The 23,153-nt window shown below is 42.3% G+C and overlaps 2 protein-coding genes across 4 annotated transcripts; one reads left to right on the top strand and one right to left on the bottom strand.

The window, feature by feature from the left end:
- Nucleotides 1–464: 464 nt before the first annotated feature.
- Nucleotides 465–8,175, top strand: SIRT4 (sirtuin 4). 3 transcript variants are annotated; one of them, XM_057491631.1, is made up of 6 exons: nucleotides 507–521; nucleotides 710–796; nucleotides 2,502–2,999; nucleotides 5,458–5,752; nucleotides 5,878–6,174; nucleotides 7,734–8,175. In XM_057491631.1, the coding sequence occupies exons 2-5, from the start codon at nucleotides 735–737 to the stop codon at nucleotides 6,028–6,030; spliced, it is 1,008 nt and encodes a 335-aa protein (XP_057347614.1). In that variant the 5' UTR covers nucleotides 507–521; nucleotides 710–734; the 3' UTR covers nucleotides 6,031–6,174; nucleotides 7,734–8,175. The 3 variants fall into 3 exon arrangements, with proteins under 3 accessions (XP_057347615.1, XP_057347614.1, XP_057347613.1); XM_057491632.1 differs by lacking the exon at nucleotides 710–796 and having other exon boundaries at nucleotides 465–521; XM_057491630.1 differs by lacking the exon at nucleotides 507–521 and having other exon boundaries at nucleotides 583–796; nucleotides 5,878–6,090.
- Nucleotides 8,176–12,684: 4,509 nt separating this feature from the next.
- On the bottom strand, nucleotides 12,685–19,610 carry PLA2G1B (phospholipase A2 group IB). Its single transcript, XM_036929507.2, has 4 exons — nucleotides 19,506–19,610; nucleotides 16,918–17,077; nucleotides 16,274–16,401; nucleotides 12,685–12,890 (listed from the first exon to the last, which is right to left on the bottom strand). The coding sequence occupies exons 1-4, from the start codon at nucleotides 19,537–19,539 to the stop codon at nucleotides 12,769–12,771; spliced, it is 444 nt and encodes a 147-aa protein (XP_036785402.1). The 5' UTR covers nucleotides 19,540–19,610; the 3' UTR covers nucleotides 12,685–12,768.
- Nucleotides 19,611–23,153: the final 3,543 nt, after the last annotated feature.

Genomic DNA, 23,153 nt, shown 5'->3' with positions numbered 1-23,153 from the left:
TAAAAGACATTTGGCTTTAATTGTTCACATTAGCTGTAACAATATCAATTTTTCACAAATATAAAAGATATTTGTGAATGTATTTCTTCACAACCCACTGCAAGGTGGGAACTTGATTCCATCAACAGTAAATGAAAACGATAATAAACATCTAAGTTGAGGATGAATCAAATCTAGATTCATTATTAAAGCTATCTTAAGAGAGAATGAATTCCTAAGCGCTAGTTGAATGCACAATTTTGCTTTCAGGACATCGCTGAAGTTAGACTTCTCTCAGAGAGATGACGTATAGGTTTAGCAGAAAGAGGCATATCAAACCGAGGTTCAGAACCTCTGAAGAGGAAAGGTCGACAGGGGGCGCAACTGGACTATATGGGACCCACAACAGGTGAAACCCAGAGGATTGTGGGACTTGTAGTTTTTCTTGAATCAGTTCAGCTTCGTGAACTACATTTCCCAAAATGCAAATGTAGCCGGTCAGTCCCTCTGTCGGGGGTGCAGTGTCCCTTAACTTATGAAAGGTAAGCGTGTTCTCTGTGGGCTGCAGGTTTCCAGAAGTTGTGGGTTTCTTGTAAGGGATACACCATTTACCCTCTTTGCCCTTTAGTGGTAGCTAGGAGAGAGCAACTGTTCTAAAAGAGCGTGTTTTCAGCGGGGTTTTCTCAGCCCTTGGACCCAGGAAACCGGACTGTGTACCCTGTGTCTTTAGCTCTCATGTGTTGCTGTGGAATGTCATGGAGAAACAGGGGCCCTGGACCCAGATGCGAAAAGCCAAGCATAAAATTTTACATACGGGGTACGTGTCGCTAAAGAATTTCTGCATTCTATCAAATACGTCAGCCTTGTTTTTACAGCTGGAAAAGTTGGGGTCAGATGTCTTCCTAGGTTCCTAGGTCTCTCTACTGTGTGTCCAAGTAGCAGTGTTTGCAATTGAGGGTAAACTGAAAGACTTCGGAAAAAAACAATAAAAGGTGTGCATGTGCTGAATTACATTAATAAAATAAAAAACCTGAAAAATATGAACTTCATTACTATAACTAGAACCCAAAGCATTTTTAGCTTATGAAGAAATAAGATAATTCTAACTTATAGAATGGGAAGTAGGTTTATGGAACACACAGTACCTCAAGGGATGGTATTGACTAAAAATATATTCGGATGAGACATCTTTAGATGCAGTCATAAGTGGAATAACAAAAGCTATTAAGGGTTTTTAAAGATTCTGGGGTAAACTGTTAACCTTTTGAAGTTTATAAGAAATTTAGTTCTAACCAGCCAGGTGTTACCAGGAGAGACAGAATAGCCCTTATGTTATTCTAGAATTCTGCTTTACCAATTTTTACTTTACTCTGTCTCCTCTTATTTCCACCTGATGGACACAGCATAGTAGAGCTCTGGCTATAGGTCCTTAAGAGGTCAGGAAAACAAGATTGACTTGGGCTGTTTGAAACAGTCCAGTGTAGAGACAAGATTCTATGAAAGGTATTAAAAATTCTTGACCAAAATAAATTGTTAAAAAGATAATGAACAGATAGACTTAGTGTTTCAGGCTGAACTTCATAGGAACCAGGAGGGGGATGCTGGAATCAGTTTGTACTGGTGAGGTCCAATTGTTAAACATTCAGTAATTTGCTAGCTTGTTATTAAACCATTGGTAGCCTTAAACTGGCCATGATGGGATTATTTTCTTCTTTCCTTTTTTTTGGATGGGGGGAGGAGAAAAGCCAGTTTAGCAGCATCCTGCTGGCAAGGGTCAATTTTCTCCATAAACCCAGAGTCCTAATGTTCAGTTCAGTACAGGTTTGAGTTATCAAATCCCAAGTTAACTCACACCCTCCCCAGTTTTACAAAATACTGGAGTACAAAATAATATTACAAATGTATTCTAGGTGTGTGTATGGAGGAGAGGGCTGTACCTTTCCAGTGAGATGTTCTTGTTTATTTGTGGGCCATCTTTCAAGGTACTGAAGTCACTGATGAATTCATTATCAGTAGGATGTTCAGATAAGCATGAAATCCACCCTGGAAGTAGTATGGTCTGGATGGATTGCTTCCTTGGATTATGTAAAACCTGTACTGCTCCCCTGTACAATACATTTTTCTAATACCTAGATATTATCTTCCAGAAGGCAGTATTGTATGTAATGCCAACAAATTCCTGCTCCCCAGCCATCTCTGAGTCTCATGTTGTTGGCTCTCATCACATAAATTATTTCAATGTCCAAGTTTGCTGATTATTAGATACCTTTTGGATTGGCAGCTTCCAGATATAAATTGGCTGGGTCTTGAAATCTCATCAGTTACCTGCTCCCAAATCCCATTCAGGGGCACTATTTTGAGGAATGAAGATGCCACCCAAGCTTTTCTTTATTTGTATAGTGTATGATAAAATTGAATCATTATGTTGTATATGTGAAACTAATATAATGGTATATGACAGTTATACCTCAGTCAATCAGAAAAACAGACCGGTTTCTCACATGAGGTTTCTCTCTCTCTAGAATGAAGATGAACTTTGGGTTGACTTTCAAGGCAGCAAAAGGCTGCTGGATGGTGACCATCAGCCGGCAGAGCTCACATGGATCCACTGGGTTATTTGTGCCACCAAGTCCTCCTCTGGACCCTGAGAAAGTCAAAGAATTACAGCGCTTCATCACCCTTTCCAAGAGGCTCCTAGTAATGACTGGGGCAGGAATCTCCACGGAGTCAGGGATCCCAGACTACAGGTCAGAGAAGGTGGGACTTTATGCCCGCACTGACCGAAGGCCCATCCAGCACGGGGACTTTGTACGGAGTGCGCCAATCCGCCAGCGGTACTGGGCGAGAAACTTTGTGGGCTGGCCTCAGTTCTCCTCCCACCAGCCTAACTTGGCACACTGGGCTTTGAGCAACTGGGAGAGACTTGGAAAGCTGCACTGGTTGGTGACCCAAAATGTGGATGCCTTGCACACCAAGGCAGGGAGTCAGCGCCTGACAGAGCTCCACGGATGCATGCACAGGTGCAGGAAGGCCTAACCATTTTGAATGCAGAAATCTGTGCTCTGTAAGAGCAGGGACCTTGGCTGTCTTGATCACTGCTGTCTTCATTAGCCCTTGAGAAAAGGCTTTGGGAGCAAGTTGTTTATTTTGGGGGCAATCCTAGCAAATTCAGTTATGGAGTGGGAAAGCGAAACAGGGCAGGGAGGAAAGCCAAGAAGAGGGTGTGTTAAGGGGTTACTTCTTAGGGGAGCTGGGGCTAAGTCTTGTGAAGGGCCCTCTGACAGTCTAGAGCATGCTTCAGAATTGTCTCACTGAAGTCAAGGAAGCTGGGGGGTTTATCCATCTCCCATTTCTCACTGGTTGAGGGTCATGCTTGGGGAATTAACTATCTAACCCTGACTCCACTCTTCTGGAGAAAGCTTCCTTGGCCCGTAAACACCCTAAGCAAGAGACACAGTAAGTGGCTTAGAAGAGAATTGTGTGCAAGGGGCCTCTAGGTTGTCTTGAAGGGAACCTGAGCAGAGCACCAACAGCATATACTACACACTGCTAGATCTTTGGCACTTAGGCACATAGAACGCAGTATATCCTGGCATGTAGTCAGAACCCAATAAATATTGATGGAATGAACACACATAGCCCTGGCAATAACTTGAAGCTAATTGGAGAGGATTTCCTTATCTTTAAGCCTTAGAGATCCTCCTGCCAATCCAAATATTTATTGGGTGCCTAAAACATGTGGTGTGTGCTGGTGTGTTACTTGGTGCTGTGGAGGGGTCAAAAACAAGGTATAAAATATGGTCTACTTTATGTGTGAGAACTTTGCAATCTGTTGATGGGGGGATCCAAAAACAACATGTTTAATGACAACTTCACACATGAGTGAAGGTCCTTGTGGACATCACTTATAAGTTCAAATTGTGTGTTGTGTGGTCCTTGATAGACATTACTTACAAGTTCAGAGAACAGAGATTTAGTAAAGATTGGAGTCATCAGGAAAGCATTTATGGGTAAGGTGGGGCTTAGGACTGGCTCATATTTGACTAGGCAAAGGAGGGGATAGAGAGCTTTCTGAATGAAGGGACTTTGTAGGTCCCAGAGGAGTCTGGCCTGGCCTCTGTGGACACTACTATGAAACCAGATTGTCTGGAAAGGCTAGATGAAAATCATAGGTGCATTTGAAAATTGTTCAGTGCAGTTTAGGTCTGTTATGAGAGAACAAAGTGGACTATTAGTGGTTTCTGAGCAAAAAAGCAACGTGATAAAAATAGCATCCTCAAATGCTAGACAAGATTAGAAAGAGTGGCTCAGGGAGGTCAGCCTGAAGATTCAGACTAAGGTGGTTTCAGGGGAATGTGAGAGCTAATGATGGCTATAGATCCAGTAAAAACTTCTTTTCATAATGAAAATGTCAAACATCCACAAAAGCAGAGTATGTAAAGAAATAAGCTCCCATATACGGTTATCCAGATTCAAAGATTTTACCATGTCTGCTTTATCCCTTCTCTCCCTATCTCTTCTTAAGTATTTTAAAACAAATCCAAGACTTCTTGTCATTTCACAGGGGTCCTTTTAATTAAAAAAAATCAACAAAATCTGATGGCTGACTAGATTACGAGTAAAAGGAAAAATATACATAACAAGTTTTTTTCCAAAGGTTAAACCCAAAGAATTTGAGAACAGATGGAGAAGTTGGGGGATGGGAGTTGAAGACAGAAGGTAAGCTTGACAGGACAGTCGAGAAGACTTGGAGATTGGACTAGAGTTTGGGAGTGAGAACAGAAGGAAAGTTCTAGATAGAGGAGGTAACCATTGGCACAGAGAAGTTGTAGCTGTGAAAACAGAGTCCCCAGGGTGGAGGGCATAGAAGGAAAGCAGGCTGGAAGATGGAGGAGCAGAGGAGGAACCAACTAAACAACCTTTTGTTCTTTCTTTGAACAGCTGTTTAGTGAGTGCCCACTGTATGCAGGCCCTTTCCTAGGTGGTAGGCATAGAGCAGACTCAAAGTTCCTGCCTTCACGGAGCTCATGTGCTATGCAGAGAGGTGAGAAGAGACCCAGAAGACAGTGGGTCAGGATACCAAGGAGGAATGTGTTTTAAAGAGAGAATGGTGATGAACAGCAATAATTACAGCTGATGAGGGGAGCAGAGGTGGGAGGGAAGAACACTGAAAATCATGTGGTCAGGCCTTTGCAGTGTGTTAAGGATAAGAATGAGCCAGGCAGAAAGTTAAGCAAGGACTGGGAAGTAAGGAAATATGTACCTTACTTGTTCTAGAAGGTTGGCAGTGGAAGGAAGGTGAGAGATGGTGGCTGCTAAAGAGGTCATGAGACGGTATTCCTCAAATGGGGAAATAACTGGATGTTAGGAAAAGCAGACAACAGTGGAGTGGCTAAAAATGGATGGGGATGAAAAGTCTTTGGCAGCTTCTTGCCTCCCCAGGACAGACCATTCATTCAGCCTCATCTTTGGTTTCAGGGTTCTCTGCCTGGGCTGTGGCGAACAGACTCCCCGCGGGGTGCTGCAGGAGCGTTTTGAAGTCCTGAACCCCACCTGGAGTGCTGAGGCCCACGGCCTGGCCCCTGATGGCGATGTCTTTCTCACAGAGGAGCAGGTACAGAGCTTTCAGGTCCCGTCCTGTGCTCGCTGTGGAGGCCCTCTGAAACCAGATGTCGTTTTTTTCGGGGACACAGTGAGCCCTGATACAGTTGACTTTGTGCACAAGCGTGTAAAAGAAGCCGACTCCCTCTTGGTGGTGGGATCATCCCTGCAGGTATCTGACTTGGTTGAGGTGGTAACTGCCCCTTTTTCAGGACGGGGGGCCCTGGAAAGGTTCCTTATTTGGTTCATCTCTTCCTGTATCTAGAGAGCTCTTACCTGTATCTTCTCCTCGTGCAGGTGTACTCTGGTTACAGGTTTATCCTCACTGCCCGGGAGAAGAAGCTGCCCATTGCAGTACTGAACATCGGGCCCACACGGTCAGATGACTTGGCGTGTCTGAAACTGGATTCTCGTTGTGGAGAGTTGCTGCCTTTAATAGACCCTTACTGACCACAGCCTGATGGTCCTGAGCCAGAAACTGGGACTTTCACTTGAATCCTGCTGCTAAAGGTAAATGCCTTCTCAGAGATCAGGTTCCAGTTCCCATTCAACTGAGATCACTGACAAGATACAGAAGGTTCTAGGCTTCTTAAGGTATGGCCACTGTTAATTAAAACTGATTTTTTAATGTGCACTAAGCTATAAGTGTTTATAGACTGATTTCCAAATTCTAGGCACATAGCTATTTAAGACAATGTTCCAAAATTTGCCATTGCTTTTTTCCGTTTTTAAGAATAACAACTTTTTTGAGATATAATTCACATACCATAAAGTTCACCCTTTAAAAGCATACAATTAACTTATTTTTAGTACATTCACAAAGTTGTACATTAATCACGACTATCCAATTTGAGAACATTTTCATCATCCCGAGAAGAAACCTTGTACCTCTTCGCAGTCATTCCTCATTTCCCACCCCCACCTCCACCCAACCCTGAGTCCCAGGCAACAACTAATCTCTCTGTTCCTGCCTATTCTAGACATTTCATACAATATGTGTCCTTCTGTGTCTGGCTTCTCCACTTAGCATAATGTTTTCAAGGCTCATCCATACTGTAGCTTGTGTCAGTATTTTAATCTATGAGTGCAACTATTTAAAATATATGTATAACGGATTTACTGAGATATAATTCACATACTATACAGTTCACTCAGTACAATTCAATAGTTTTTAGTATATTCCCAAAGGAGAGCAACCACTTTAAAAAAAAATGGGCTTTGGAAACCACGGTTTTGGGATATGGGTGCTGTCCCTATTGTTCTCCTTACTTGTTGCAAATAATAAACTTTTTTTCTTACCCAAAAAAAAAAAATAGACTTTATTTTTTAGAGTAGTTTTAGGTTCACAGCAAAATTGAACAGGAAGTTCAGAGTTCCCATATGCCCCTTGCCCCTTTACACTCACAGTATTTTTCACCTACTGAAGGACATCAAAGTTGCTTCCAAGTTTTTGGCAATTATAAATACAGCTGCTGTAAAAACCCACATGCAGGGTTTTGTGGGGGCGTAAGTTCTTAACTAATTTGGGTAAATACCAAGGAGCAACACTGCTGGATCATATGATAAAAGTATATTTAGCTTTGTAAGAAACTGCTAAACTGCCCTCCAAAGGGGCTGTACATTTTGCATTTCCACCAGCAACGAATGAGAGTTCTTATACGCCCACTTTTTAAAAACTGTCTTAACTCAAGTGTACTGTACTTACAGAGAAGTGTATGTATCGTTAAAGGACAACCTGATGGAGACATACAGCATCTCGAAGAAGGAACAGGATGTGACCAGCACCTGAAGAGTCCCCTTGGCACAAATACTTTTTAACCAGTTTCTCATTACTAGAATAATACATATTGTAGAAAGTTTAGATGACATAGATAATAAGTAATAAGAATATAGACTAATTACTCATAATCCCACCACCAAGATAACCAAAGCTTAACAATTCTGGTATAACTAAATCTGTTTTTACAAAAATTGAATCAACTTGTGCATAATGTTATATTACATCCTATTTTCACTTAACAAGATATAGTGGCCATCTTTACGTGTCCTAAATGCTGTGGTTTTTTTTGAATGGTAGGTAGGCTGATGTTCAATCATTTCCTCTTCCCAACCCTTGGCCTATTCTGGCACCAACTTGTTTCCTTTCTTTTCAGATCCCTGAGGGATTCATTCCTTTTTCCTCTTATAGAAGCTCACCAAGTGCAACCTGTAGAGGGCAGCAAACCAGCTTCTTTCCCAGCACGTCTCTGAACTGCCTAGTGTTCAGTGGGGCTGATGAGAACTGCCCTTGACGAAAGACTTTTTCAGAGAAGCGGCTTCTCTTAATAGGAAAACTGCTTTCGCCTCCTTTTTATCTCACCAGACAGAAGAAATGGCCTGGGGAATACGTAGGCCAGAAGAATCTCAGGAGTGCTAACCTGGGGATCTCACTAATGGTGGGCAGGTGAAAGAAGGAAATGACTTTAATTTAAAATTCCAAATGGTTGTATGTCTTTAACTGAACCATTTTAATGTATTTTTTTGGAAAGATGAGCAACAGTATTAATTTTTTATTAACCAAAGAATAAAATAATTATTGTTTAATAGCACACCAGGTATATGGGGTCTATATTTATATTATTTTTTTCATCAGCTAAGAGAATAGGACTTTATGACATGGTTTTCTAAGGACTTCTGCTTGATTTCAGCTGCCAGAATGAGACGCCTGCCTTGAACCTGGTCTGTAGAGAGGAAACTGAATTCCCAAGCAAGCTCCTAAATGGATTTGTTTCTGCCGAGGAAGCAGCAAGACTTGTTTGATTACTGCCTTAGCCAGAAAGAATCATTGTACCAGGCTAAAGCTTTCTGCACAATCTCATCAAAAGTGAAGTGGATCAAAGAATCACAGACTATTCTGGCCTGCCTTTTGTCCAAAATTAGGGCAAGCAATACATGTTCATCCCGCACCTGCCTAGGAAGCAAATTTCAGTTAAATGGGATAATCTAAGAACTTGAAAACACAAGAGTTCTTTTCACCTGCACCACTCTAAGTGTGTTCATGGTCATTAATTAATTCTGAAGAGGCTGAAGGTTGTTGTAAATCTCATCCCAGCTTTTTTTGTAGATGAGCATCCTAAGATGCTTTGAATCAGATTTGCTCAGTTACCAAAAGTCGATACCAATAATTGTGTCCAAATCTGGGTCTTTTAAATCTTAAACTGTTCTCATCCACAAATCAGCAGTTACTGACTATTAAGTTGCTAAGGCTACAAAGACACAACCTCTTGCTCTTGCCCTTAAGTGGCTAATGGAAGATGTGCTATTTTCTCCACCCTTATTCTCTACCAGAAAATGTCTTGGAGTCATGCATGGAATGACTGGGTGAGAGCAAATTTAGTCATCCCTCCTCATTTTATTTTTGAAGAAACTAAGATCTAAACTTACCTAAGGTCATAGTACATAGTTTCAGAGCCAGGCCTAGAATCCAAGACTTTCCTCCCAGTTTTTTTCTTTTTAAAAGCAGTGCTTCTCACTTGCCTGAAAATTATGGTTAGAAGTAAGTCAACGTAATGTAGAAGTAGAAGCTGGCAGCACACCTGGCCCAGGAGACCAGGGATAGTTAAAACATGGTGGGTAGTGGAGACCAGGTTAGGTTACCAGGGAGGGAAGGCAGGCTTTTTCATCACCTAATGCTGGCATGATTCATGAAACCATTATCTTGAGGGCCTTAGGAATGTTTGTTGTTACTGAGATGTAATTCTTTCCAAAAAATGTGTGTCGAGGGGAACTTGGTATTTCCTGAAGCTGCTGCTCCGCATGTCTCCTTACATCTCTTGCTTTCTCCCAGCATGACGGTTCCTAACCCACTATAAGTGCCCAGTTGGGAATAACAAACATCTACCAGTAGGTGCCATCAGTGTGTCACTGCCCTGGTTACATGGTTTTAATGGCATAAGCCCAGCTTTGGGCATGACTTTTCGGTGGTGTCCTTTCTTGGTTGCTTCCATGGTTCTGCTGAGCTATCACAGTGAGTAGAAGTCACAAAGGCAAACAAGTACTTAAAACGTCCTTCCCACTAACTCATATTCTTTCATGCTGTCATAAACTGAATATCCTTCTCTCACCTCTTTCTTAAATAACAGCATTATTGAGCATATCCTGAGCACTGTGGGAAGTATGTCACAATGTATTAGCTCACTTAATAAAAAGTTAACCCAAGAGATGCTTGGGCATGCCTTAAGGGGCAGTCTTTAGGGAATGCCAAACTTTTCTTGAGAGGATCAGAGAGGAAGGCCCAATAGGAAATTCAACACTCCTAGGTAGGGTGACCAACTGTCCCAAGTGGCCTAGTACTGAAGGATTTTCTGGGATGCAGGACTTTCAGGACTAAAACCAGGGTGAGTCAGTCACCCTGCTCCTAGGAACTGCAGAGGTTGCTGCCAGATATAGTTAATTCCAAATATATTACCCTTGCTGAGATTCAGGATGGTGCTCTGAGATCAATTTTTTATTTTTTATGTCACAAAATAGGTAAATTCTACCTCATGGAAAAAAAAACTCATCCAAGAAAGAGGAGTGTTGTTTTTTTTCTCTCAATTTGTTGGAAAAGGAAAACAGGGTGGAATTGAAAGTCAGGATATAGACAGACTTGGATTTCCATCCCTGTCTTGCTATTTACTTGAACAAGTTGAACAAGTTGTTTAATTTTCCGTCTCTTTATAAATGAGGATAATGGATAATAGTAGCTACCTCAGTGGGTTATGAAGATTAAAGAAAATAATGATATATGTGAAGCTCAGAGCACAATGCCTGCCACCCAGTAAGCAAGTGCCAGCCATTGTCACAAGGTTATGGGAGGAGAGCCAGATGGTGGGAGGGGAAGCCATCACACCCCCTGAACCTTTGCCCGTTACTGAGAACTACTTTAACTAGACTTGCAGATCTTCCTCAGAGCCGTATTTCCTTTTTGTGCACCTCTTTGCCTTTTAAAAAAAACTACAAAAGCCATGTCTTGATTGATGTAATAAAGCCTTTCTAAAGAAAGAGTATCCTGCTCACCCTTACCAAAATACTATTTATTAAATGTTTACTATACAAGCACTGTAGGAAGCATTTTACAACACACTGACTCACTTCAACCCTATGACCTGCACACAATTTTTAGAAAGATGAGAATCCTGAAGCTCGGAACCCTTATGTAACTTGCCCAAGGTCACCTAGGGTGCCCAGGCCAGTAATCAAACCCAGTCTGTCGTGTTCTGTGCTTGGTCCCTCTCTTTAATGCTCCAGAAACCCGGGGCGGGGCGGGGCGGGGGTGGGGGGCTGGTAGGTGAGCAACTTGTATTTTGGGAGGGAAGAAGGGCAAGGCTCAAAGGCTCAAGAAACTTCCAGAAGTGACTCCAACTAAGTTCTGAAAGATAAATAGGCGATAAGCAGGAGGGAAAAGGGAGAGCATTCCAAAGGCAGGCACCAACAAACGCAAAAGCATGGAGGTCAGAACTGCAAATTCTTACGCCATTTTTTTACTCTTGAAAGTAGGGATGGGGATGCAAGTGGGAACTTGGGGCGCCCCAGTGGCCTTTGGCTGCAAATCCACCCGCCGCTCTCCTAGGCTGCTCCTCCTCCTCACCCCACTTTGATTCCCTGCACCCGCCTTCCTGGCCCCCGCGGCCACTCCCAGGGATAAAAAGCAAAGGGGTCGGCAACCAGAAACCGTTAGGGGGCTGGAATAGGAGGGGCCTGTGTGCAGGAAGTGAGAGACTCTGAGAGGAACGAGCCCCGTGAGGAAGTTGGCCCCCACGTCATGCCCACGTGAGTTCGCCCCCTTTTCACATGCGACTCGCCCACTCTGTCCTTCCTGCCGGATTCGTCCCCAGAACGCACCTCTGGGGACGCCACACCCAGCGGTCGTTACTAACTACTGCGCCTGCGCTGGCTCAGCCCCGAAGCGTGAGAAGTTGGGGCCAGAGCCTGGGAGGCGCGGAGGTAGGCCGGGGGCTGGGCCGCTGTTCACCAATAGGGGAGAGGAACCGAGAGCCACGTGCCCAAAATATACCCAATCATATTTCCTGCTCTGAAATCCCTCCGGGCCGGAGGGTTGAATGGGTTGAGAGCGCGGCGTCACGTGATCTGAAAAGGTAAATACGGCCTCGTGGTTGCTCCTCGACTGCCGCCAACCGTTGCACCACACTGCACCTTCGTTGAACAATTATTTAATTAGCTTGTACGATGTGATGAGCACTGTGAAGATATTGCGGATGCTAAGGTAAAATCTCGACTTCAAATTACTCTCATTCCAGTTTTATTTATGAATTTAAATCAGCCCAGCCACTGTAGAGGTGTTTCCGGTATTGCGTTTCCTGAAATAAGCACCCAGCAGATGCTCTATTCATGTTTTCTCTCTCCCCAACGCCAGTAATGACAAAAAAAGAGGTAGTTTTTTACGACGGGGGATATTTTTAGAACCTAGATTGAGTACTCGGGTGACTGTTTTTCTCTTGTTTTACAACCCCACCCCATCCCCCCAAAATGGGAATTTGCAACAGTCTCCTAAAATTGTACATTTCTTTCATCCGAACATGGGCTTGAAGTTTCTTTCCATAGAAGGACATTTATGACCTTTACAGTTCGTTGAAGGCTGCGATCTAATTTTGAATCCCTTGCAATCCTACTGTAGCATAGTATGCACAGAATGGCTATTCCATCTGAGCTCGTTTAATCTGAACAAGAGCCCACAGCTTCAGCCAGAGTAGCGTAATGGTTAAGACTGTGTGTTCTGTTGGACTCCCTGGGTTCAGAGCTCTTCTTTGCTACTTACTAGATGCATAGCATCGGACAAGGACCGTCTCCTACTGAGCCTCAGCTTAGAAAAGTGGGATTTACTAATAGTTTCAAAACCTCATAGGACAGTCTAGATAAGTTAGAGACACAGTCCTGGCACAGAATACATAATCAGTGATTGTTGGTCATTGAGGTCTCATGGTACTCAATTCCTGGAAATATCCCTCTAATTCAACTTCCAAGGCTGGAAGGAATGCTCACAAAGAACTAGAAAGAGACTTAAGTCATGTTCAGTAGATAGAATAAAGCAATCTTAGACAGAATAAAACAATCTCCAAACGTGAGGCCTTTCAACAAAGTGCTTTAATAGAGGGCACAGCATAAGGTGAAGGCCATGAGGCAGGTAGGGATGATTTCTGGAGGTGATACTCAGTCCCGACAGTACTTGGTGTCCAGGTTCTTGTTTTCCTTGTTGTATGGAGCCTTTGAAAAGCAGATAGCAGCTTCGCGATCACAGTTGCAGATGAAGTCCTGACAGGCTTTGTTTTTGTCTGGAAAAGAGCAAGAGGAGATGACTGAGCCAAGGTGGATCTTGGTTTGTATAATTTGGGGACAGGAAGAATTAATTGGAATAATCCAGTGGCCATTCCATTGGTGCAAACTTAGGGTTGACAGATCAAGCAAATAAAAATACTGGAATTTCAGATACACAGTGAACGCAGTATTTGGCACATAGACTAAAAAATTGTTGTCTATCTGAAAGTCAGACTTAACTGGGCAACCTCTGTCTTATCTAGCAATCCTAGGAGTGACAGTTACCTTTTGGACAGTCCTATTTCACTCCCCTAAAGGAGCTCACTCCTTTTAAAACCCATATAACTACAGATCTCTGGTAAACATAGGAAAGCAATTATAAATCATATGGAAAACCCTAAAACATATATTTGAAGACAGCAAAGTATTATACATTTCAACTTAGTGAAGCTTAGTAAGCCAGTTTCTCTAAAGTACATATTTCTCTAAAGTACAAGTTACAGAACATTCTTACAATAGAATATTCTACAGACATTTAAAGGAATTAAGTTTGTATATATGTGTAAGTATTTCTAAGGTATTTTATTAAAGCAGAAAATAGCTAGTATATGCAAAAAAATTTTGAAGAGCTATATACCTAACTGGTTATTTTGGGTACGATTATAGGCACCTTTCACTTTCCATGACATACATTTCTGTAGAGTTTGAAATTATATTACTTTGACTCTGTTTACTTTTTTAACCAAAAGAAACAATGAAGGTAACATTTAAAATGCATTTCAGAGTATCATAATTCTTCCAAGTGGTAAAGATACCTCAAGACAAATGCTGGGCATAGAAGCCACAGGGCATAAATCTGCAAAGAAGTAAAAAGCTAACCTTTTCAAACAATATTGCTTCTCTCTCACTTACCAACTTTACATTTCCCTGTATGGCCCCGGAAGATGACTGGTTAGCCAGAGACGGGTAAGATTCCTCAAGGGAGGAACAACCTAAGACAGGCACAGTCGTAGGGGGGCCACCAGGTGAGAAATTGGGGATCAACAGAGGTGAGGCTTAGAACCTCACACCCCCTGTTTTGAGAGAAATCTTCTGCATCCATGGATGTTTTGTTGCCCTTGTCTAGCTTGGATTAATACTTAGTCTATAGGCACAGACCTGATCATCTACATTTGCCCTCTTACAGTACTAAATTATGTTTTCTACCTTTATCTTGCATCTACCTACCACTTCAGCATTTTATTTAAAAATAATAATAATAATAATAACAATAAGGGAGAAATGTGGGATTCACATATAAATCAAGTATAAAAATCAAACGAATAATCATATCTGACTTGATTGTTTATAGTTCATGATGCGTGATCAAAACCGAAAGTTTCTGTGATATGACTGACCTTGCACTGTTCACCATGTAAGAACTTATTCACTATGTAAGAACTTGTTCACCATGTACGAACTTGTTCGTTATACTTCAGAAGATTGGAGACTGTTGAGAATTAGGCTTGGGGTTGATTAATGATTGTGCATTGAGTCCCATATACAGAATTTTATTGTTGTTAACAACCATTTGATCAATAAATATGAGAGATGCCCTCTCAAAAAAAAATAATAAAATGCATTTCAACTTTATTATCCATAATTTAATTATGTCTCTGCTTACTTTCAATAATCTTATTAAATAAGTTTTCTTTCCTCTTTGAGCCTTTCTTTTAAGAATCACAAATGTTTTCCTTGCTCAGCCATTAAAGCACAAATTAGCTCTTAATTAGATTATAAAGTATATACAATAAGATAATTATTTAGCAAGTTATTGTTACTAAGAATACCCTCTGATGTAGGCTTCTTTCCCTGCTTTTAAGGCAGCTGCATTAAAAATAAATTATTTGCAAAAATTTGTGTGTGTTTTTTTCCCTTGTGTGAGCGTCCATAGCTTTCATCAGATTTGTAGAGAAGTCCAGAATCTATAGAAAGGAACTGTTGCTGGCCAAGTGGTAGTGCAAAAATATAGTTTCCATATATTTGGCTTTCTAAAGTGAAGTACAATGGAAATATCTGTTACCAGGGGACTGTGAAGCAAGTTAAGCCATGTTATATAGCAATTACATAACAGTAGCAATGAAGACTCTGAGGCACTATGGAAAAATTGTCAAAACATGGTAATAAGTGTGAAAAAGCATAATGCAAGATTGTATCTAGACTATGAATTCATCATATACTTACTGAATAAATACTGTCTGGCAGGTACTGGTCTAGATTCGGGGGAGATAGCAGTGAAGAAAACAGATAACAATCCCTGTTCCTACAGATCCCACTTTCTATTGGAGAGATAGGAAATGAAGAAATAGCATAGATATATCAGCTGTTGAGAAATTCTGTGGTGAAGATAAAGCAGCAGCAGAAAATAGAGAATGCTAGAGAGACAGAAGTACATATGTGATTTAAAAGAACATGATGAGGCTCAACTGAGGAGTGACAGCTGAAGAAGGGCCTGGAATGAGGGAGTGACCCAAGCAGATGGTGGGAAGTTTCATGCAGGAGGAACACAGGGCTTGGGGTTGGGCGCATGCCTAGTAGATGATGAAAATGATATAAACCTTGTTTCAAGGATAAGGGCAAAAGGGAACATGGAGGGAGGGGTAAACTTTATTTTTTAGGATGGTGGGATTTTGGGTAATTTTTTTCATAGCATTTTTGGGTCTGAATTATGTTCCTTCCAATATGTTACAGTTTTGAAAAGTGGGGCCTGTCTGTAAGGTCCACAAAGTGGAGGGCAATGAAAATCCAGAATGCTGGCCTAGCATGACAATACCCTTCAGCTCTCTGAATTGTCTGCTCTTCAGGACCACATTTGTGCAGGGACATAACTTAGCACTCCCCATGAGCACTTCACTTAGTGGTTAAGACCAGATTCTTTGAAATCAGAAGAAACTGAGTTCAAATACCAGCCCTACCACTTACAAGCTGTTTGATTTGGGGCGAGTGACTATTTTTGAGCCTCCACCTGTAAAGTGGGGCTAATAAAACCTCTCATATAGTCGCCTAGCCTTGTACCTGGCATGTACTAAGTACCTAGTTCTAAGTTTTTAAAAAGTGAAATAATGAAGCAGTATAGCATGGCAGTTAAGAGAAGTGGCTTTGGAGTCATACAGACCTGTGCGAGAGCCAAACACCTGTGTGCCCTTGAGTAATTGGCTCAGCTTCTGAGCCTTGGTTGCCTTAGCTGTAAAATGGGGGTAATGATAGTACCTATCCCATAGTGTTGTTGCAAGGGTTAAAGGAGATACTGCCTGGCACCAAGAAAATGATCAGTTTAGTATGGTGGCTATCGTTACTATTATTCTGCCCCCCCCCCCCCGTGCCTGCCCAGGGCCTATAAGCCAACATGGGGTCAACTTACTGTTGCAGGTGATCTCAGAGCCAGAGCATGAATATGAATAGATTTTGGTGTAGGGGTTGTCTAGGAGGAATGTACAGCTGTCCAGTTTCTTGGCTTGTGAGTAGCACTTATCGTGGGTCTGGCAGCACCTGGAGAGGGGGAGGGACAGAGCTGAGGCAGGAGCAGGGCCAGGGCAGCAGGACAGCTGGGCAACCTGCACCTGCTCTCTCAGAAACAGGTGGGGATGATTTAGCTGACATGCTCTGGGAGATACTGGGTCCTGTAGCTTGAGATGTTTAAGTCCTTTTATCATATTTATTAAAGGCGATATAAAAATGGTTGCAGGAATACAGTACAATCACATATTCTGACGATGCCCGGATAGTTCTAATTATTGCTAGATGGCGGCAATTGAATAGCCGTGGTGTTTTGTGTTGCAATGTTCGGCCACTAGAGGGCAGAAGCACCCACTGCTTCACACCTCCGACCTTCCGTTTTCCAGCCCGAACCCGGAGCACTGGATTCAGGTTCTCCTTGGAACACATTTCTTTATAAGACAAATGGTGAAAAGGTGTTAGCCTTAGCAAATATGCAAGTCCCTTCTCGTGAGATCCCCGGCTTGTGCTCACACTCTACCTCACTCTCCCAGAAGATCCATTACTCACCTGTCCAGCTCATCAACAGGCTGGCCTGACCCACCAAGCCCGCAGTAGCAGCCGTAGTTGTTGTAATCCTTCAAGGGGTCGCTGTCGGGGATCGTGCACTTGATCATGCTGCGGAACTGCCACACTGCCCGCGGGCTGACGCTGCTCTGGGCAGCGCCCACTACAACAAGACAGCTAGAGTTCGACTTCATCCTCATCAGCTCTGCCAGCGCCCGAGGGCCCCACTCCTGCCAGCTCTCAGACTCTCCGCTGCCCCCGCCGCCCCCGCCTCCCCGAGCTCCTGGCAGCTCCCTTCTGGGGAGAGAGCTGGACAAGGAACCTGGTCAAGTGAGTAGGAATTTTTTAAATGAACACTTTTTTAAAAACGCTGTTTTTATTGAGATAAAATTCACCATTTGACCACTTCAGATGTCCAATTCACTGGTTTTATTATATTCACAGAGTTGTGTTGCGACCATCACCATTAATTCCAGATCATTTTCATCAATCCCCAAAGAATACCCTGTACCATTAGCAATCATTCCCTTTTCCTCCCCTTCCCTCTGGCAAACAGAAATCTGCTTTCTGTTTCTAAGGACTATTCTGAGCACTTCGTGGAAATGCAGTTATACAATATGTGGCTTTTTGTAACTGGCTTCTTTCTTAGCATCATGTTTTTTTAACTCATCCACTGTTGTATGTATCAGTACCTCATTCCTTTTTATAAGTGAATAATATTCCACCATATGGATAGACCACATTTTGTTTATTCATTCATCACTTGAAGGACATTTGGGTTATTTATACTTTTTGGCTCTTATGAATAGTGCCACGTTTAACGTTTGTGTACTAGTTTTTGTGGGAACATGTTTTCAATGGGATCTGCATTATTTATCCAGCAAATATTTACTGGGCATCTATCATGAGCCAGAATCTGTCCTAGGAGCTCAAGATGTATCACTGAACAAATAAAATTTCTGTAACCTAATTGAGCTTACAGTCTAGTAGAGGAGAAAGACAGTAAACAATAAATGTAATACATAAGGAAATTGGATATTGTGTTAGAGGGTGGAAAAATTGGACCGGGAAAGGGGAATCAAATTGGAGGGTTGGGTGGGGACTCGCAGGGTTGATGTAGGACAGGAATTTAAGAAATAATAAAGTGACCTGTGTGCCCTCCTACCTTCAGCAGACAACCTCTTTTCTGCCTCACGGCCCACACACCTACTGTTCCCTCTGCCTGGTACACTTGTCATCATCTCACTTTCCAAAAGGCTGGAAGATCTGTTTAATACCACTTCCTCAAAAAGGCTTTTCCTGGCCACCCAAGCTAAGTGGCTCCTTTGCTGTCACTTTTCTTCATATTCTTTGCTTCATAATACCTCTTACAATCCATATCCACCTACTGATTAGGACTGTAATCATAAGACCTTTCATAGGACCATAAAGTCAAGGACCAGCCTCTGGCCTTTCATCCCACAGGGCCTGACATTGGGCCTGACACATAGTAGGTGCTCAAATAAACTTATGATGAGTAAAATACATGAAATAACCAAACAAGTGAATTAAAGAAAGTACCTGGCACATAGTAGGTGCTCAATATATATCTACTGAATAGGTTTAAAAAGTCTGCCTTTCGATGAGTGTTTGCCTGAACCAAGAACAAGGCTTGGCTCAGCAGACTCGAGGAAGCCCTTTCATCTCCTTTGCAGAGCCCCACCGTGTGAGATTTGATGCCCTAAAGAGAAGATAGCACTAAATGACTGTGGAATCCTGCTCAATTGGCCACCAGCATCATCTCTTTGCCCCATGCCTTCCCCTTTCTTTCCTTGATCCGCTGTGCACATTGGAGTCGCTCTATGTCCTTAAGCCCCAGATCAAAGGAAGGGTGGCAGCTGACCATCCTACCCCATGCTCAGCCTCTTTGGTTACCTGTCTACCTTGGCCCATCTCCAGACCCTGTCCTCCTGTACCCCTGTTTTCTCTCTCTGATGCAGCCAGCTCTACTCTTTGCATAGGAACAGACCTGCACAAAGCTGTTGTTCCTGTGTGTTCCTTGGACGGGGACCATGGCTCATTCATCTCTGAGTCCCCAGTCTCAGCCCAGAGCCTGGTACCCTGGAGGTATCCATGTTGAGTGAATGAATGGACAATGGATGAATGAGGTAGGATTTGAATTTCAATGTATCTGATTCCGTTAATTCATTCAATAAACTGCAAATGAGCGCTATTCCTGCTCTCATGGAGTCCATGCTTCAGGGTGGATGGCAGATGAAAAAGGAAAGGAATCAACTAGATACAAATTGCAGGCAAAGGTAGGTGCTGGGAGATAACAGTACAAGGCAATATGGTAGACAGAAGGGAGAGAGGCCTCACCTAGCTTGGGAGGGCAGAGTAAGCCTTTCTGCAAGGGGTCATCTAGGCTCAGACCTGAAGGTTGAAAAGGTGCTAGCTGCAGGAAGATTGAGGGAACACCAGTACAGGAGCTGTTAAGGTCCAAGGAGAGCCCTGAATAAAGACTTCAGGTCTGGCCAGCCCTGTGACTGTGGCCCCCATTCCAGAGGAGATCTTAGCACACGAATGGGATGGAGCTGGGGAGACTGGCTTACCTGTGAGCAGAGCAGTCAGAATAAGGAGTTTCATTCTGTTTGTCAAGTTGGTGAGCAAGAGAAAGGACTAAAGCCACCTACCACCTCCCTACTTATAGTCCCATGGCCTCAAGATAAGGCTGGAGTGTTTGTTTTGCTCCCAGCCCACTTCGGGTTGGCCTTGAATTTGCCTACTTCAAGAATAACCTTGACCAATAAGCAAACCTTGCCAGGAAGGGGCCAATGGAAGTAGTATATGTATATGTCATCTGCACTTTTTTTTATGTTATTCTTTGTCTATCTCTTAATTTATTATGTATAAATATATGTCATTTAATATATATATCAAAAGGAAAATCATAACATAAAGTTACAGTTGTTATATATATCAGTGGTAAACATCTAAGCAAAGCTAAGATTGTTAAAGCAAATCATTCCAAAGTTGATCAGTTACACATTTTTTTATATTAAGGTATCACTGATATACAATCTTATGCTCAGGTTTCACATGGTTACTACATTCCCCCCTATTATCAAGTCCCCACCACATACCCCATTACAGTCACTGTCCATAAGCATAGTAAGATGCTACAGAGTCACTACTTGTCTTCTCTGTGCTATACTTCCTTCCCTGTGCCCCACTATATTATGTGCATAATACCCCTTAATCCCCTTATCCATGCCTTCCCACCCACCCTCCCCAGTCCCTTTCCCTTTGGTAACCACTAGTCCATTCTTGGGTTCTGTGAGTCTGCTGCTATTTTGTTCCTTCAGTTTTTGCTTTGTTGTTATACTTCACAGATGAGTGAAATCACTTGGTACTTGTCTTTCTCTGCCTGGTTATTCACTGAGCATAATACTCTCTAGCTCCATCCATGTTGTTGCAAATGGTAGGATTTGTTTTCTTCTTATGGCTGAACAATATTCCATTGTGTATATGTACCACATCTTCTTTATCCATTCATCTATTGATGGACACTTAGGTTGTTTACATTTCTTGGCTATTGTCAATAGTGCTGCAATAAACATAGGGGTGCATATGTCTTTTTGAATCTGTGATCCTGTTTTCTTAAGGTCAATTCCTAGGAGTGGAATTCCTGGGTCAAATGGTATTTCTATTTTTACTCTTTTGAGGAACCTCCATACTGCTTTCCACAATGGTGGAACTAATTTACATTCCCACCAGCAGTTTAGGAGGGTTCCCCTTTTTCCACATCCTCGCCAGCATTTGTTGTTGCTTGTCTTTTGGATGTTGGCCATCCTAACTGGTATGAGGTGATATCTCATTGTGGTGTTAATTTGCATTTCTCTGGTGATTAGCAATGTGGAGCATCTTTTCATGTGCCTGTTGGCCATCTGAATTTCTTCTTTGGAGAAGTGTCTGTTCAGCTCCTCTGCCCATTTTTTCATCAGGTTATTTGCTTTTTGGGTGTTGAAGAATGTGAGCTCTTTATATATTTTGGATGTCAACCCCTTATTGGATATGTAATTTATGAATATATTCTCCCATACTGTAGGATGCCTTTTTGTTCTACTGATGGTGTCCTTTGCTGTACAGAAGGTTTTTTAGCATGATGTAGTCTCATTTGCTCATTTTTGCTTTTGTTTCCCTTGGCCAGGAAGATATGCTCATGAAAAAGTTGCTCATGTTTATATTCAAGAGATTTTTGCCTGTGTTTTCTTCTAAGAGTTTTATGGTTTATTGAATTACATTGAGGTCTTTGATCTATTTTGAGTTTACTTTTGTGTATGGAGTTAGACAGTAACCAGTTCCAAAACCAGTTGTTGAAGAGGCTGTCATTTCCCCATTGTATGTCCATGGCTCCTTACACTTTTTTTTTTATATCATTAATCTACAATTACATGAGAAACATGTTTACTAGGCTCCCCCCTTCACCAAGTCCCCCCCACAACCCCAATTAGAGTCACTGTCCATCAGCATAGTAAGATGCTGTAGAATCACTACTTGTCTTCTCTGTGTTGCACAGCCCTCCCCGTGCCCCCCACGCACTATACATGCTAATCGTAATGCCCCCTTTCTTTTTCCCCCCCCTCTTATCCCTCCCTTCCCACCCATCCTCCCCAGTCCCTTTCCCTTTGGTGACTGTTAGTCCATTCTTGGATTCTGTGATTCTGCTGCTGTTTTGTTCCTTCCGTTTTTTCTTTGTTCTTATACTCTACAGATGAATGAAATCATTTGATACTTGTCTTTCTCCACCTGGCTCATTTCACTGAGCATAATACCCTCTAGCTCCATCCGTGTTGTTGCAAATGGTAGGATTTGTTTTCTTCTTATGGCTGAATAATATTCCATTGTGTATATGTATCACATCTTCTTTATCCATTCATCTACTGATGGACACTTAGGTTGCATCCATTTCTTGGCTATTGTAAATAGTGCTGCGATAAACACAGGGGTGCATCTGTCTTTTTCAAACTGGGCTGCTGCATTCTTAGGGTAAATTCCTAAAAGTGGAATTCCTGGGTCAAATTGTATTTCTATTTTGAGCTTTTTGAGGAACCACCATACTGCTTTCCCCAATGGTGGAACTAATTTACATTCCCACCAGCAGTGTAGGAGGGTTCCCCTTTCTCCACAACCTCGCCAACATTTGTTGTGGTTTGTCTTTTGGATGGTAGCGATCCTTACTGGTGTGAGGTGATATCTCATTGTGGTTTTAATCATCTGTACTTTTTAATGGAAGGGATTATTTCTGGAATTAGCACCTCTTGAAATCTTGACCCTCACCCCTACTCCTTTGCATTCAGCCAAGCTTCATAATTGATGGGGGAGGTGTGGCAAATCCATCAGTCCCACTGAACAATTGGGAGGAGGGGGACAGGAGGGAAGGGACTGCTGCCTCCATGTCTTTTCATGCACCTGGGTCTGAGCTGAGGGTCTCATTGAATAGTCCTATCAATCTTGCACTTTGCAGATGGGGAAACAAGTTCAGAGAGATGGAGTAACTTGCCTGAGGTCACACAGCCAGTAAATGGCAGAGCAGAGGCTCAACTTTATGATTTTAAGGCACATGTTTTATTTTTTCCTACACCCATACCACTCCCCTCCCCCACTCCCCAGTGTGGGTTTGTAAGAAAATCCTGGGCTTTGAAGTTCCAAAGGCTTGGATCTGACTTGTAGAATAAACGAGGTTTTAGAACTGTCATGTCAAATGTCTCTCTGACATTTTTAAGTGAAGTTCACATAGCATAAAGTCATCTATTTTAAAGAAAAATTCAGTGGCATTTAGTGCATTCACAGTGTTGTGCAGCCATCATCTTTAGTTCCAGAGCATTTTCATCCTCCCCAAAGGAAACCATGTGCCCATCAGAATCACTCCCCTCAGCCCCTGGCTAACCACTCATCTGCTCTCTGTCTCTACAGATTTACATATTCTGGATATTTCACCTAATATGTAATTTGATTTTTTTTATCATTTATAATTGATTTACTGAGTGTTCTCCTGTTAAGTTCTCATGATCTCTACAATACCTGTGAGTTAGGGAGACCCTGTTGTTTTTATTTTTCTATTCATCTACTTATTTTTCTCAAGCAGAGAGTTCCCACATACCCTCTTGCCTCCCCCATCCTATTGCCTATTATTAATATCTTACATTGGTATGGTACATTTGTTAAGATTAATGAACCACTATTGATATATTATTATT

Source organism: Manis pentadactyla, chromosome 14, assembly GCF_030020395.1.
Source record: "Manis pentadactyla isolate mManPen7 chromosome 14, mManPen7.hap1, whole genome shotgun sequence".
Taxonomy (NCBI): Eukaryota; Metazoa; Chordata; class Mammalia; order Pholidota; family Manidae; genus Manis; species Manis pentadactyla.
Note: the sequence above shows the minus strand (reverse complement) of the source record. Positions and strands in the feature narration are given on the sequence as shown.

Coding starts and splice junctions, on each gene's coding strand:
- SIRT4 (XM_057491631.1), top strand. CDS start 735: ATGGAGAAACAGGGGCCCTGGACCCAGATGCGAAAAGCCAAGCATAAA. Junction 797..2,501: donor CATAAAATTTTACATACGGG/GTACGTGTCGCT, acceptor CTCTCTCTCTAG/AATGAAGATGAACTTTGGGT. Junction 3,000..5,457: donor CTCCACGGATGCATGCACAG/GTGCAGGAAGGC, acceptor CTTTGGTTTCAG/GGTTCTCTGCCTGGGCTGTG.
- PLA2G1B (XM_036929507.2), bottom strand. CDS start 19,539: ATGAAACTCCTTATTCTGACTGCTCTGCTCACAG. Junction 16,402..16,917: donor CCTGTTGATGAGCTGGACAG/GTGAGTAATGGA, acceptor CCCCCTCTCCAG/GTGCTGCCAGACCCACGATA. Junction 12,891..16,273: donor CTCTGAGATCACCTGCAACA/GTAAGTTGACCC, acceptor GCTCTTTTCCAG/ACAAAAACAAAGCCTGTCAG.